The following is a 14,292-nucleotide window of genomic DNA, read 5'->3' on the forward strand; positions in this document are numbered from 1 at the left end:
CATAATGTCCTCAAGGTTCATACATGTTGTAGCGTGTGTTCAAATTTCCGTCCTTTTTTTGGTTTGCTTTTTGGAATTTTCTAGATTCGTTTTTTTTTTAATTGATTGAATTACAGTTGATTTACAATGCTGTATTAATTTCTGCTGCACGGTAAAGCGACTCGGTTTTATATACATATATGTACACACACGCACACGCGTGTTCTTTGTCATACTCTTCCATTATGTTTATCACAGGATATTGGATACAGTCCCCTGTGAATCTGGTGTACAAATATCTGTTCCCTGTTGCAGTAACTACTTTCCAGTTGTTTGGGGTACATACCAGAAATGGAACTGCTGAATCGTACGGTGGTTCTGTGTTTCATTTTTTGAGAAACCTCCAACTGTTTTCCACAGCAGCTGCAACATTTTCTGTTCCTACCAGCCGTGCCCAAGAGTTTCAATTTCTTCATATCCTCACCAACACTTGTTCATTTTCTGGGTTTTGGTTTTAGTTTGATTGTGGCCGTACTGATGTGTGTGAGGTGCTGATGGTGTCTTTTTTCTTTAAGCCGTTCTGGTAGGTGTGTAGAGATCCTTTGGTGGTGTTAATCTGATTTCAGAAGCATGAAGGCGTAGTGACTTTGTCCGGGTGCCTGCCTAGAGTCTGGATTGTTCTACCCTGGGCTGTGGCAGCTGGTGCTGGGCCACTGTCCGTGTTCTTCGGCCATGGTGAGGCTGCTGGCGCACAGAAGGTGCACTGTACTCGCTCGCGACGTTCAGTCCTTGTTGGGAGAGCCAGCCACATGCCGGGATTCCAGGGGGGTTGAGCTGTGGAAACTTCAGAGCCGCACTTGTCCCAACACGTGTGGAACCCCCACAACCCCCAGCCTGTAGGGTCTCCTGTCTCTCTCTCTTTCTTTACAAGAAAAGACCTGCTCACCTTTTGCAAGTTCTTGTCCACAGATGGATCACACTCCCAGATTCTGTCTCACAGAGTGTCGGAGATGGCAGTAGCTGAGAAACGTCCGGGGCCAGAGTAGCTGCCGGCCAAGCCCCAGTGCAGCCCCCCTTCTGGGAACCCCGGAAGCACACACACACTCCTGAGGGGCACGCAAAATGCCAGCCTCGCAGCCGTGACCAAACAGGGCCACGTCCGCCTTGCTGCAGCTAGCACAGGGCAGCACCTTCTGGAAATGACAACTGACAGAGAGAAGAACTCTGCGCCAGGCCCGCCTGTGCCCGGCCTGGGCCAGGCTTGAACCCATGGGCCACCCCCAGCCCCGCCCCCGAGGGTGTCGTTGGCCGCCTTTCCGACCTTGCGATGTGTTGGGAGCCAGCAGCAGCCACACGGTTTCTCTTTGCTCCATGTGCATGTCTAGGTAGAGCTTTTCCTTAGTCCGCTCGTTCCTTGTGCTGATGGGCACACCTCCGGTGACTTCAGCGGATCCCAAGTAGGCCCCCAGGCCGGCCTGTGTAGTGTCAGAGCCGGTGTCCAGAACAGGAGACCTAGGGGCACCTCGTGCTCTGCGTCCCCAAGAGCCTCTTCCTTCCCCTCTGCCCTCTCTTCCCGCCTCTTCAGTTTTCCGCGAGCCGGCGGCTGCTCCAGGGGCTTCTTTGTTACCAGCATCGCAGGGCGGAGCAGCGAATCCGGGGATTAGACGAGTCGAGACCCCAGTCTTGGCAGCTGACCTTGCCTCCTGGCGCCTCGCAGGCCCATCTGTAAAATGGGAGGAACGGGGCCGCACACCTCAGTGTGTTGATCGCTGATGCTTGCAAAGGCCTTTGCGTCGTCAGGCTTTGTAAAAAGGAGCCCAGCTCCTTCCCTCCCTTAGGCTGAGAGTGGGGTGAACTCGGGCCTGGCGTTCTCTTTTATGACAAAACGTAAGTGAAAGACGATTTCCACATGCTGACATCACCCTAGAAGCAAAGTGAGGAGAGAGAACGGTCCACTCGTTTTCTCCCGTGCGCCTGTCCGTCACCTGTGTATACTTCTCTTAGAAACAGCGCCAAGGCCACTCCGGCACCCCCTCTGCCCGTCTTTGTTGATAAGGTGTTACTGGAACGCAGGCACGGCCATTTGTCTACTATCTGCAGCTGCTTTCACACCTCAGCAGCACTGTTGAGTTGTTAGGACAGAGGCCACGTGACTCACAAAGCCTGAAGAATTAACTGACCGGTCCTTTGCGGAAAGTGTTTCCCCACCTCTGGTTTAGACCGAGGGCTGGAGTGCCAGTCCGGGCTGCACTAGTAACTGGTGGCGTGGCCTGCGAGTGTGCCAGTCGCTTCAGTCGCGTCCTACTCTTTTCGACCCCGTGGACTGTAGCCCACCAGGCTCCTCTGTCCAGGTAAGAATCCTGGAGTGGGTTGCCATACCCTCCTTCAGGGGATCTTCCCAGTTCAGGGACTGAACCTGGGTCTCCTATGTCTCCTGCATTGGCAGGCAGGTTCTTACCACTAGCGCCACCTGGAAAGCCTGGCAGCATGGCTTAGGAAGAGAGTTATTTCGCTTTTCTGGGCCTCAGTTTTCTTAGCTGTAACGTGGGATCACAGCGACACCCATCTTGTGGGTCCTTCTAAGGAGTCAGTGGGAAGACGACCTGCACGGGCACGCAGACGGCCCTTGATGAGGACAGTTATGCGGACACAGGCAGAGGTGGCAGGGTCCCTGTCCTCAGGAGCACAGAGCACAGGATGGCACCGGGGTGGGGGGCCCAGCCTAGAGGACCCCAGAGCCAGGGGGCCCTGTTTCCAGGCTGTCAGAGGCCGCAGCTTTCCCCTGGCCGACTCGCACCGTCAGCTGGCACGTCTGCGAGGATGTAGCCATGTGCCCTCCAGTCCCTGCCGACGTCTTCCATCCGAAACAGCAAGCGGGTTAAGGCCTGCCTGACAGCAGTCTGTGATCTGGGAGCTAAGCTAACGCTCATGTTAACCCCAAAGTGTCAGTTTTAACTCTGCGCCCGCTCCAGCCTTGGGCAGACACGCCCTTTCCTCCTGGAGCAGCATCTGTGCAAGCTCGGCGAGGAGACCAGGCCTGAAGGGAACAGGGACGTCCGTTTCTGCCACGTGAGCCACAGAGAAAGTTTCTCGGCGGCCCGGGCACATCCTCGGCGGCTCTGAGTCCAGCTTTGAGGAGGGTGCTGCCTCCTGCAGTCCTCAGAGGCCCGGGAGAAAGACTGTTGAGAAAACCGAGCTCCATCCCCACCTGATCCCACCCCCGAGACTCAGGAATTGTGTTCTCCTTAAGGCGTGGGTACGTGAGAATAGCGGCCCTTAGACGAGCTCGTGTTTACAGCAGATCTCCCGGGAACTCCCCACATACCGATATTCTTGAACTTAAAGCAGTTTACTCGGTGGCCCAGGAGCAACCCCACTCCCAGATATTTCCCCAAGTGGGAGCTCTTGTTCCCCTGTACCCCCCGCCCCCCATAAGTGCAGGAATGTTCCCAGCAGCTTCCTACACGGCAGCCCCAAACTGGAAATAGACAAGGGTCCGCAGACAGCGGGGGTGCGTAGGGAGGCAGACGGCGGGCGATGGAAGAAGCTGTGGGCACACGTCTGCACAGACAGGATGCCGAGCAGGAGAAGCCGGACACAGGCGCATGGGCCGCGCGCTTCCAGCTGCAGCAGCCCAGGGACCCGGCTCTCGTGACAGATTGAGAAGAGCGGACACTGCCAGGCAGTCCTCCTAGGATGGGCTCGAGGGGGCCCGCCTCATGGGGAGTCGCAGACGGTCCATGTCTTGACCTGGGCAGGCTTGGCCTAGGCTGATGCAAAAGTAAATGTGGTCAAGTATTTGTGCTTTTTTCCACTTGGCTGTTTATATGGTCTGCCTTTGTTTAAAACAAAAACAAGGGAGAGAGAGGGGGAATGTCAGAAATTAGAGGGTTGGGCAGTCAAGGCTGAGCCCTGCTCAGGGTCCTGTCCGAGGCCTCCCTGGGAGTCCTTGTCCTCCAGCCATGTCCTGAGACCGGGGTAAGCACACCGTGGGCCTGGAGACCCTCCCTTCCCTCTGCCGGGAGTGCCTGGCGCTGCCCTGCCCACCGGGTCGAAGGTCGCCTCTGGGAAGCCCTCCCCAGTGTTCCAGCGTGTTCCTTCCCCTGGGCCTGCCCTTTGTTCCTCACGTCGGCGCCGGGGTGCTTATCACCCTGTTCTGTCATTAGTTGTTGCACCCGTGACACACACCCCTTCCCCCCACCACCCTAGTCAGGAGGCCCCGTCCTGTACCCTCTGGTCACCTTGGGGCTCCTGGGCCATCGTCTCACGGAGCAGGCAGGGGACGTGGCACCGTGGACCACACCTGGCCTCTGAGTCAGCGATATGGCCTTTGTGCTGAGCAGCCGTGATGCCCCAGGCCCCCCTCTACTGGATGGGGGCACCAGCCGCTCCTGGTTCCCAGGGGCCTTGTGAAGAGTCAGTGAGGAGGCGCCTGGGGAGTCTGTGATCCTTGGGACATTTGCCGACCTGCTGGTTGGCGGTGTACTGCCCTTGCGTTTGGCCCTCGGGTGCCTCCATCAGCCATTCCGATCAAAGATGCCCCAGGGTGGCACGGCTCCCCTAGGGCCCCGGTTTCCATCTGGCTTCCCATGCCCACGCTGGTGGCCGGGGCTGGAAGGGTCTGAACGTGGGATTATCAGCCCTCAGCTCTATTATTAAACTTCTTGAGCTGTTTGGCCATAAAAGGGGGCAGCTGCCATGGCTGGACTTGTGATTAATGGGCCCGAAAGGGCCTCCTGACTGTCTTTGCAGAGCGCAGTCCGTGGAGAGCAGCCCTGGCTGGCCCTGGACTCCGGGCCTGCCCTCTCGGCCCGGCCTCTGCTCTGTCGAGGTCTGTGCAGCAGGGACCAGGGGCTGGTGGCTCTTCCTTCTGTCCTGCCGATCCCACGGTCCCCTGGGTGACCCTTCCTGGCCCCCAGGGAGGTCTGGGCTGTTGCGGGGGTGGTTGATGGGACAGGGCAAGGTGAGTGGCCCGGGGCAGGCGGCCCGGAGCTCCTGGGGCACCTCTAGACCCCAGACCAAATGTCTATAACCGATGAAGGCCTGCTTAGCGTCGGTCATCCAGAGCTGGCCAGTGGCCTCCTGTGTGCCAGGCCCTGCCCGCCAGAGTGCTCCTCTCTGGTCTGCCTTTTTGGAGCGATCCATGGTGATGCAGGGCCTTGGAGAATGTGTGTGCAAGAGGCCCTTTTCCTTCTTGTGTCTTGAATCAGCCCAGAGCCTCAACTTGGGGGCCTGCGGACGTCATGATTCTCACTTGCCTCTATAGAAATCCCCATGGAAACCAGCAGGCAGGCAGCCCTGGGCGGGAGGGAGGGGTTCCCCAGAGAGGCAGGGGGAGGCGGAGCCTGGAGACATTCTGCCAGCCTTAGGGGCCGGGGTCAGAGGCTGTTGGGGTGAGGGGGCGGGGCGCCTGTGGTCGCCTTGCTCCCTGCCTCACAGGAAACCCGAGAAGGTCCAGGGTTTGGAATGTCAGCTTTGAAGGCTTTTGGGGGTCCCTGGGAACCTTGATGGCGTCCCTCCAGACCCTGCTGCCTCCAGTAGGTCCAGGTGCTGAGTGATCAGGGAAGAAGCTCATCTCAGAGACAAAAGCTGGAGGAGGGGCGGCGGGGCAGGGGGAGGAAGTGGTCTCTTCCTGGCCTGTCTACACCAGACCCCCACCTGGCCCCTCATCAGTCTCTGAGAGCAAAAGGACAGAGGCAGCCCGACCTGTCCCCCAGCTTCCCAGGAGCGAGGACCCTGCTTGTGGAAGGACCTCCCCCCCACCCCACCCTGCCTCGCAGAAGGACCCCCGCAGCCTTCTGAGATACCAGCACCCTTGCCCTGCAGTTACGTCGCAGGCCCACAGCAACCCACAGGACCCAGCCAAGCTGGTGCCCCGGGGTAAAGGTCCCCGGTCTTAGCCAGGGCTCCCCAGTTCTCCTTAATGAGAGCAGTTTGGCAGCAACATAAAATATGCTCTTACCCTTTGTCCCAGTAATTCCATTTCTGGGAATCTGGCCTAAGGAAGTAATCCTAAACACGGGGCAGAAAAACGTGCTTCACAGGGACGTCCGTTGTGGCGCTGTGTATGTTAGCACTGAGCGGGACCGCCGCGCTGTCTGGGGGAGGGGGCCGGAGTGGCGATGAGACTCGCGGGGTCGAATGTTGGACAGCTCCTAAAATGGTAGCTCCGAAGACGGGGTGGGCGTGAGCTGCAGCATTGCGTGGCGAGAGGCGAGTCACAGAACTATATGGGCCTCCCAAAGCGAGGTGTTAAAAAGTAACACAGGTGGCCTGCCAGGTGCTCGTGAGCGGCCTTGATAACAGTTCTGTCTGAGGGATTTCGTCCTATTCATCATCTCCCGAATTACCTGGAATGTTCGTGCGTTGCCTTTCTTAGTCGGGTTTGGGTCGTAATTTACATTGGGTGAAATCCACTCTGCGTGCGCACATCTGTGGACTTTGACGAGTGTGTGTGGTGAAGTAACGCCCACCACCGTTGAGACAGACTGTTTCCGTCGTCCCCAGAGGTGCCCCCACTCCCGCGCCCCTCGGTGACCTGTCCCCTCGCCCCACTGCTGGTCTGAGCCGTTGCTGTAGCTCTCGCTGTGGTACCGTATTCCAGGATGTCATACGGTACTGACAACTTGTCATCTGCTTAATGTTCTCTTAAGAACAGCTCTTAGAGTGAGTTTTCCTCGCTCCCCTCAAGCAGAGAATTTAATTTCTCCTTTCTGTCTAACTCAGCCTTTGCCCCATGCAGGAATCTCCTCCGCCGTAGCCCTGATCATCGTGTTCAGATTACCAGGGAATTATCAGTCCTCTGTAAAATCGTCCCGGCAGTGTGAAAGTACCCAGGCTCACACCTGCATCCAGAGAGGGGCGGGGGTCTTCCAGTCCTGGGCTGCCCATTCCCCTCGGAGACTTTGGGGGCTCCTGTCCAGGGCCTGTCCACGATGCCGATGATGGTGTCAGCAGTGGCGGTAGCAGCAGCAGGGTGCTTTTTTAGTGAGGCTTTTGCGTCAGGGCAGTTTGAAATGCAAAGGAAAGCTGCAGGGACATACAGAGAGCTCCCATAGACCCCACACCCGCTTTCCCCAGTTGTGTTTTCCGTTTGCAGGGCCGGGGGTGGGGGTGGTTGGCCTTGCTGGGCAACATGCAGAGTTTCAATTCCCTGACCGGGGATCGAACCTGCGCCCCCTGCCTTGGAAGTGCCGAGTCTCAACCACTGGACTGCCAGGAAAGTTCTCCGCCCCACCCCCCCAGTTGCTAACTTCTTACAAAAGCACGAGACGCTTGTCACAGCTGATGGACTCACACTGATGTGCTGTTGTTGAAGTTCACACTGTGGTTTCCGTAGTTTCCCCCCAACGTCGTTTTTCCGTCCCAGCATCTCATACGGGCCTCCAGTCCATTTAGTCGTCTTGTCTGCATAGACTTGACGTGTTTGGTGAGCACCGCTCAGGTGTTTTGAGGGCTGTTGCTCGGTGGCAGTTTGTCTGATGTTTTTCCCATGGTTAGACTAGAATTACGGCTTTAGGGGAGGAGGATCCTGGAGATAAAAGAGTTCAGTGTTTCTCACAATAGTTTATTTTTATTGAGTTTTCCACCATGTTCCAGATGCTGCGCTGAGCCATTAGCAGGTTGGATCCCCTTTCAATTCTGTTTTACCTAGTAACTTCTCATTCTACCATTGGCGGAAGTGGTATCGAGAGAGGCACGGTAACTTACACAGAGACCCACAAGTAAGGGGCTCAAACACAGAACTCATTCATTCTCCAAGTTTTGCTTTTTGCCAGTACTACTTCAAACAGCAATACATCTGCTTTTTTAAAAAAAAAAACAGTATGTGTTTATTTATATCCAGTGTTTCCCGAAAATGCTTGTGCTGAAACTTCTAATCAAGGCCACCTTGAGACAGCTGCAGCCGGGTCACGAAAAAAGCAGGCACGGTGGTCAGCTGTCCCCCCATCATGCTAAGCCCTACCTGTCGTGGCCGTCTGGAGCGGGTTCCCACGGGCTTGGTGTGGGGGTGGGCTCCAGGCAGTGCAGGGCCCCTCCATGTCTCAGTCTCCAGGAAGCCGTGGTGGGAAATGGAAGCATCCAGGCTTTCTGCTCACATGCCCAAAGTGTGACTCCAAACTGGCCGTTTGCTTGATAATCAGATCCACCCCGTGTACTCACACTCTGTACCGTTGTGGGATTTCCTAATGGGTTTCTGTACCCGTCACTGGGTGTGGCCAGGTGATTTTCAAGATGCCAAAGCGACTGTGTCATAGCCCGTGTTCTCAGACTTCTGTGTGCATCAAGGGGACCGTGGGCTGGGGTTTAGGAACCAGCCAGACCATGAAAAGGCAGAGAGGTGGTTGTGGGCCGCCAAGGAAAGAAAGACCTTCAGTGCATTCAGGCGTGCAGGCACCATTGCTTTCTAAAGGAGAGTTCTTTAACTTACTATTTTTAATTTAATACGTAAAACTGGTAACCAAAGCCTCTTCCCAAGTATGTTATGCGTGGATGGGCATTTTTTCACTTAGGGAAATCTTCCTTCGTTTGTCAAGGAGGTATACTCATCACCTCCTAAACATCAGGCACGTGAAACAGGGCAGGTGAAAGTTCCCACTCACATTGTGCCGAAAACACCAGCACGGAGACAGTCAGCGGGAAGCACAAGCCTGTTCACACGAATCCCCGAGGCCCCTGGTGCTGCTGGTCTTCTCAGGACAGGACGTGCGGTCGGGGCTGAGTCATTTGTGCAGAATATTGAGAACGTGACGGCCGTGGAGCAGGGCAGAGGGGCCATGGGGATCCCACGCGTTTGCCTTTGGGATGCATTGGCAAACCGTCTTGGCTGGACACCGAGGCTGCCTGGGTTGGTGCCAAGGGGTGGGCCGTGGGCTGGAGAGAAGGGCCGGGTGAACTTGGCTCCCCACCCCCGCCGCGGTCTGGGCGGCCTCTTGGCTCATCTGGACCCGAGGAGGAGGCTCCAGGCTGTTCCTGCTTCCGCCCACTCGGTCCACGCAGCAGTCCAGTGATGCTGGAGAGCTCCCTGCAGCCCTGCCCCTCCTGCCCGTGGGCACCCATTCCCGGAGCCCTGGCTGGCCTGCCCGTGCCTCCGGGTGCGGCCTGCCCGCCTCTCCATGGCCCTTCTCACCTGCCCTGCCTCACTCCTCCCCAAGCGAGCACCGCCAGCTTGTGGCCGCCCCCAGCACTTCGCGCTTTCCCGGCCTCGCCCCTCGGTGCTCACAGCCGGTCCTGGTTTTCTGTGCCACACTCACCGCTCTCCCGTCGCTGGGTGTTTGTGTCTGTCTGTCTGTCTGTTGTCTGTTTGCCCCACTGGGCTTCCATCGTGTTCGCTGCTAGATCCCACAGCAGCCTGCACGGGGCCTGGAAGGTAACAGGTGCTGAGTTACGTGTCTGTTAGGTGACTGACGGAGTGAGTGAATGAATGAATTGATCCATCAGTCCCTCTGACTACCTGAATGTGGGAGCTGATCGTATCAGGGAAATTTGAGGCAGCTGAAGTCTTCAGCCCTTTTCTGTTCCTCAGCCGCCGCCACCACCGTATCTCAGCTTTGGCGGATAGGAATTGAAAATAAGCAACTTGGTGGGCAGAAGCCAACACGGTACTGTAAAGCAATTATACTTCAATTGAAAAATAAGTTTAATTTAGAAAAAAAAGAAAGCCTCATGGAGGTCCTCAGTCCTTAGGAGAAAATTCGCTTGCTGGGCCCCAGATTTTACATTGCTTGTGTCAGAGCTTACTGATCAGGTTGGAGATCCCTGAGCTAGCAGCCAGGTGGCCCTAGGCCAGTCAGGTGACCTCCTGAGTCTCGTTTTCCTCATCCGTGCAGCGGGGACAGCCCGGCACTTGCTCTGGGCACGGTCATAAGAGTCAAAGGTGCTAGTTCCTGCCGCACGCTCGGGGCGTCTCGGCCTGTGTCAGAGTGAGGGGGGTGTTGGCTATCCCCCTTCTCGGGGCGTCTCGGCCTGCGTCAGATTGCGGGGGGTGTTGGCTGTCCCCCTTCTCGGGGCGTCTCAGCCTGTGTCAGGTTGAGGGGGGTGTTGGCTGTCCCCCCTCTCAGGGTGTCTCAGCCTATGTCAGATTGCGGGGGGTGTTACCTGTCCCCCTTCCCAGCTGGGCCACACTTGGCCTGCGACACTGCTGAAGTCTGGCTTCCCGGGCCCTGAGTGCCAAGGACACGGCCTCTGGGTGCCTGGCACCTCCTCTCCATTTCAGAGGAGCTCACTCACCCATGAGCGACTGTGAATTTCCTTCTCCCCACCCTCACCCCAGCACTGACCGGTGATAACCCTCACCGGTCGCCCCCTTTCAACGCAAGTCACTGGGCCCTCGCCGTGCACCAGACCCTGGAGGCAGAGCGGGGACCCAGACAGATGTGGCCTGACCTCATGGAGCCACGGCCTGGGGCAGGCAGACGGCAGACAGACGACCTGCACAGGTCACAGGGATTGAGATGGATGTAGTGAGCACGCAGGACCTGGGGAGGGGGATGGCACGGTGGGTTTCGGGGTCTGGAGAGTGGAAGAGGAGATGGCAGGGTGGGGTGGGGGTGACCCCCGCCTTTCGGGGACACAGGGCAGGCCGAGTGCTGTCTGCAGGCCCGTGTCAGGGTGCATGGAGAGGGAGAGAGAGGTGGGGTGGGACTGGAGCAGGCGTGAGGCCAGATGTGGGGGGGCCCGTGGGTGGAGTTAGTGGTTGGGTCACCGGGAGCCCCTTGCAGATGCGAGCAGGGGTGTGGAGGGGTCGAGTTTGCCGACTCGGAACGCGGCCCTGTGTGCCACGCGGGGAGCGTGTGTTTGCAGGGGGAAACAGGAGGGGAGTCCGGAGGGCAGGGGGCTGTGACCGCTTCCTGGGCAGGGGAGGGTGGTGGCTGGGACACAGTGAGGGGTGGAGCGGTCCTGGCTCTGGCCACATTGGGCCCCACAGATGCCCGGAGGAGCAGTGCCCGGGCCTCGCCCCCAAAGTGCCCCCAGTCTAGTCCTGCCTCCACACCTCCAGAAACATGTGGGTGGGTGTCCGCCCCGGCCCCTCCCCTCCAGCTGAGCGCCGGCGGCCGGGAAAGACGACCTCCTTCTGCCTCCAGAGTTGCCAGGTGTCTGTACCAGCTCCGCGTGCTCGGTGCTAAAGCGAGAATGTTTTCCAAGGCGGCTATTGTGCCTGATCTCATAACCAATGTATATCTTTTCTTTTTCCCTTTTGCTGCAGCCAACTGGGTACATGGAAAACTCAGTCTCCTACAGCGCAATTGAAGACGTTCAGCTGCTGTCCTGGGAGAACGCCCCGAAGTACTGTTTACAGCTCACAATTCCTGGGGGAACCGTCCTGCTGCAGGTAGGGCTCGTCAACAGGAACAAGCGCTTTCTGCTCCGTCCCCGCTCAGCGCCCTCCTCCTCCCCCTAGGAGACGGCCAACTATCAAGAGGAAAGACTGTTTGACTTGGAGTGGGTTTTTTCCCCTCCAGGTATGAGAAAGGTGTAGATCGGGGCTCATAGGGGTGCGGTAGAGGGAGTGTGCTGGCTCCTGCGGAGCGCCTCTCCCCACCGAGGAGCTTCCCACGTTGTATTTCTGTTTCTCCTAACAAAACCAAACCGTCAGTTTTCTGGTCTCCCATTTTACAGATGAGGAAACTGAGGCACACAGACACAGGCTTTAAAAGGCTATGAAAAGCAAGTGAGCAACAGATGTACTACTTTCTGTTGTACTGTGAGTGAGGGGATGTCTCACTCTTCATTAATCTTGGTCTGTTGAGGCCTTGATGGAAGTAGGAGCCCTCTCCTTGGGAAAGAGGGCAGGTTTTGTGTGCACTGATCAGGCACTGTTGGTTGGAAATGACGCAGATGTTGTTCAAATGATCTGAAGCAGGAAGAGAATTTGATGCTGTGGCTGCGTTACCTAACTGGGCAGTCTGAGAGTGGACTTCAGGCACAGCTGGACCCAGGAGTCAAACGCGATCGTGAATGTCTAATCTCTGCGTCTCCTGGCTTTGCATCTGTGTGCTGGCTTCGCTGTCAGACAGAGGCTCCCCATGTGATGGGAAAGACGGATGTCTGGCAGCCTCAGGCTGCATTCTTGGGAGTCTGTAATCCTTAAAACATGTGAGAGCCCACTTTCCCTTCAGTATCTTCCTATCAAGTCTCCTAGAAGGTCCTGATTGCCTGGGCTGAGATCTGGTTCACCCCGGGGGGAACACCTGCCCTGGGTTCCACACCCACCTTGAGCACAGGCAGCCGTGCACTCTGACAGCCCTGCCAGGGCCTCGTGGGTGGGGAGAGGCGGGTCCACCAAGGACGGGACTGAGCAGAGCTCCTGACGCAGCTGCTGCAGTCCATTCACGTGGCACGCGCTGTCGTTTCAGGGGGTCCCCGCCCCCGTGTGCTCAAGGGGGTGTTCTCAGCCCCTTCCTGTCTGCTTTCAGTGGCCCACCGTTGTCGCTCTCCCCTGGGTCTCCAACGGGGACTCAAGGCAAGACTGCTCATCCAGAGGGAATGGACTTTCACCTCCAGGAGGGTGGTCTCCCTTCGCCTCTCTTTCAGGAACATTTTCTTTCTAACTCTGTCTCTCCTGGGCCCAGAGAGATGCTCCCTAAAACTTGTTTCCCCAAAAGTGGCCACCGGATTATTCAATGATTCTGGAGCCAAGGGGCACACAGTTTGGCCTCTGAGGAATGTCGAGCGCCGGAAGCTGAGTGTAACGGCTCATGATCCTTCGGGAAGGCTCCAGGCTTTACCGTCATCCCACAGAGGACACTGCCTGTCTTCTTCCTAAATCTCTCACGGCCTGCAGGTTTTCTCCTGGCCGCCCTCCCCTTTTCCCTCTTCACCTCCAGCCAGCAGCACTTTCCTTTCTGTCCTTCCTGCCCCTCTGTGATGTTGCACCTTCTGCGAAGGGAGTGGTCAGCTCTGGCCCCCTTGGGCTGGTGGGGAGCAGTGGCGGGAGACTGGGGGCGAGGTGGGCAATACTAGGAGTCCATAGAAAGCGGAGAGGAGGGGGCTGAGAAGATCCCCTTGGAATCAGAGCCCCAAGCCTGCTGTCGCCTGTGCAGGCGGGGGGTGAGGAGGTGAGTCAGGCCCCCGGGGAGACAGAGCCACAAACCGACCCGCCAGAGGCAGCGGCTGAAATAAGAGGTCTGTCCCCAAGGGCTGGGGGACTCGCTGTCACCCTGGAGGTCCCAGGGAATGCTCCCCATGGGTGGTGATGCTAGAGCTGGGTGTTGAGGGGTGAGTAGGAGTATGCCGGGATGGGACACCCACTGTGGGCAGAGGGAAGGGGGGGTGCGAAGCCTGGGAGTGTCGGGGCAGGCGTTCCCTGCCGTGGACAGGAGGGCGTGGCAGTGTAGGCCCTAAACACGTGCCCAGAGTTGTGGGGTTGCAGGCCCCACAGGTCATGTCAGCCGAGCAAGGTAGCCGCAGTGCCCTTCTGAGGGCCGCAGGCAGCTGCCAAGAGCTCCTGAGAGGCGGGGGGACAGTTGAGGGACCGGTCTGCTGGCCGTGAGCCCCCCAGGCGGGCAAGCCCAAGGGAAGCCTTGTAATTGCCCTGCCCCCGGCAGGGGCATCTTCCAGTGCTCTGGGGCTGGAGCGGGCAGTGTGCCCCGAGGAGGGACCCGCAGACAGAGGGGCAGGGCGCTTGGAGGATGCGGGGCGCCGGGCATCACCCGAGTGTCCCTTTGATCCCGCGGGGGCCTCCTGTCAGTGCTCCTGGGCCGGGCTGGCCAGGGTGGGCGGGCCGAGGCGGTAGCCAGGTGGGTGCAGCCCCGCCGTCCTCGGGGAGCTTGCTTCCCCCGTGTCGTCCCCTCCTCCTCGCCCTCCTGTGGTTCACGTGTGGCAAGAGGCCGCCCGATTGTCTAAGTGGGCTTGAGGCGCCGCAGGGCTGGGCTGCAGGCTGCGGGCCCATGCGGTGACGGGGCGGCCCCTGAGGTGGCGGGCAGGGCGCCCCGCACAGGCTCTGCTGCTGGTCAGCGGGATCCCCTGCCTGGGGGCTTGTCCAGAGTCACAGGACGGGCCCAGAGCAGGGCTGCGGCGGCAGTCCCTGTGCCCCAGCGGAGGTGGGGGGTGGGGGCCGAGCACGGCGGTGAGGGGCGCTGGGGATCAAGACCATGCCACAGCATGCTGCCAGACGCACAGGGTCACCTGCACTTAGGTCCGAGTTAATGAATCGGGAGGGCGGCTCCTCTGTCCACCAGCTGTGCTCTGGGTGCTCAGGACGTCCAGGTGCCGGTGGTGCTGGTTGGTGCCAGTGGCTCGGCTCTGCAAATGGCTCCGATCCACACACCAGGGCTGAGACCCCAGGACTTGTCATCCCGACCCCTGCTGCCC

The 14,292-nt window shown here is 58.4% G+C and overlaps 1 protein-coding gene across 4 annotated transcripts in view; it reads left to right on the forward strand.

The window, feature by feature from the left end:
- CMIP (c-Maf inducing protein) overlaps positions 1 to 14,292 on the forward strand; it is a 204,724-nt gene that overhangs the window by 119,045 nt on the left and 71,387 nt on the right. For all 4 annotated transcript variants that reach the window (XM_027977658.2, XM_060397871.1, XM_042231486.2 and 1 more), the window contains one exon: positions 11,186 to 11,311. In XM_027977658.2, coding sequence (XP_027833459.1) covers positions 11,186 to 11,311 — 126 coding nt within the window. The remainder of the gene's footprint in view (positions 1 to 11,185; positions 11,312 to 14,292) is intronic.

This window comes from Ovis aries, chromosome 14 (genome assembly GCF_016772045.2).
Source record: "Ovis aries strain OAR_USU_Benz2616 breed Rambouillet chromosome 14, ARS-UI_Ramb_v3.0, whole genome shotgun sequence".
Lineage (NCBI taxonomy): Eukaryota > Metazoa > Chordata > Mammalia > Artiodactyla > Bovidae > Ovis > Ovis aries.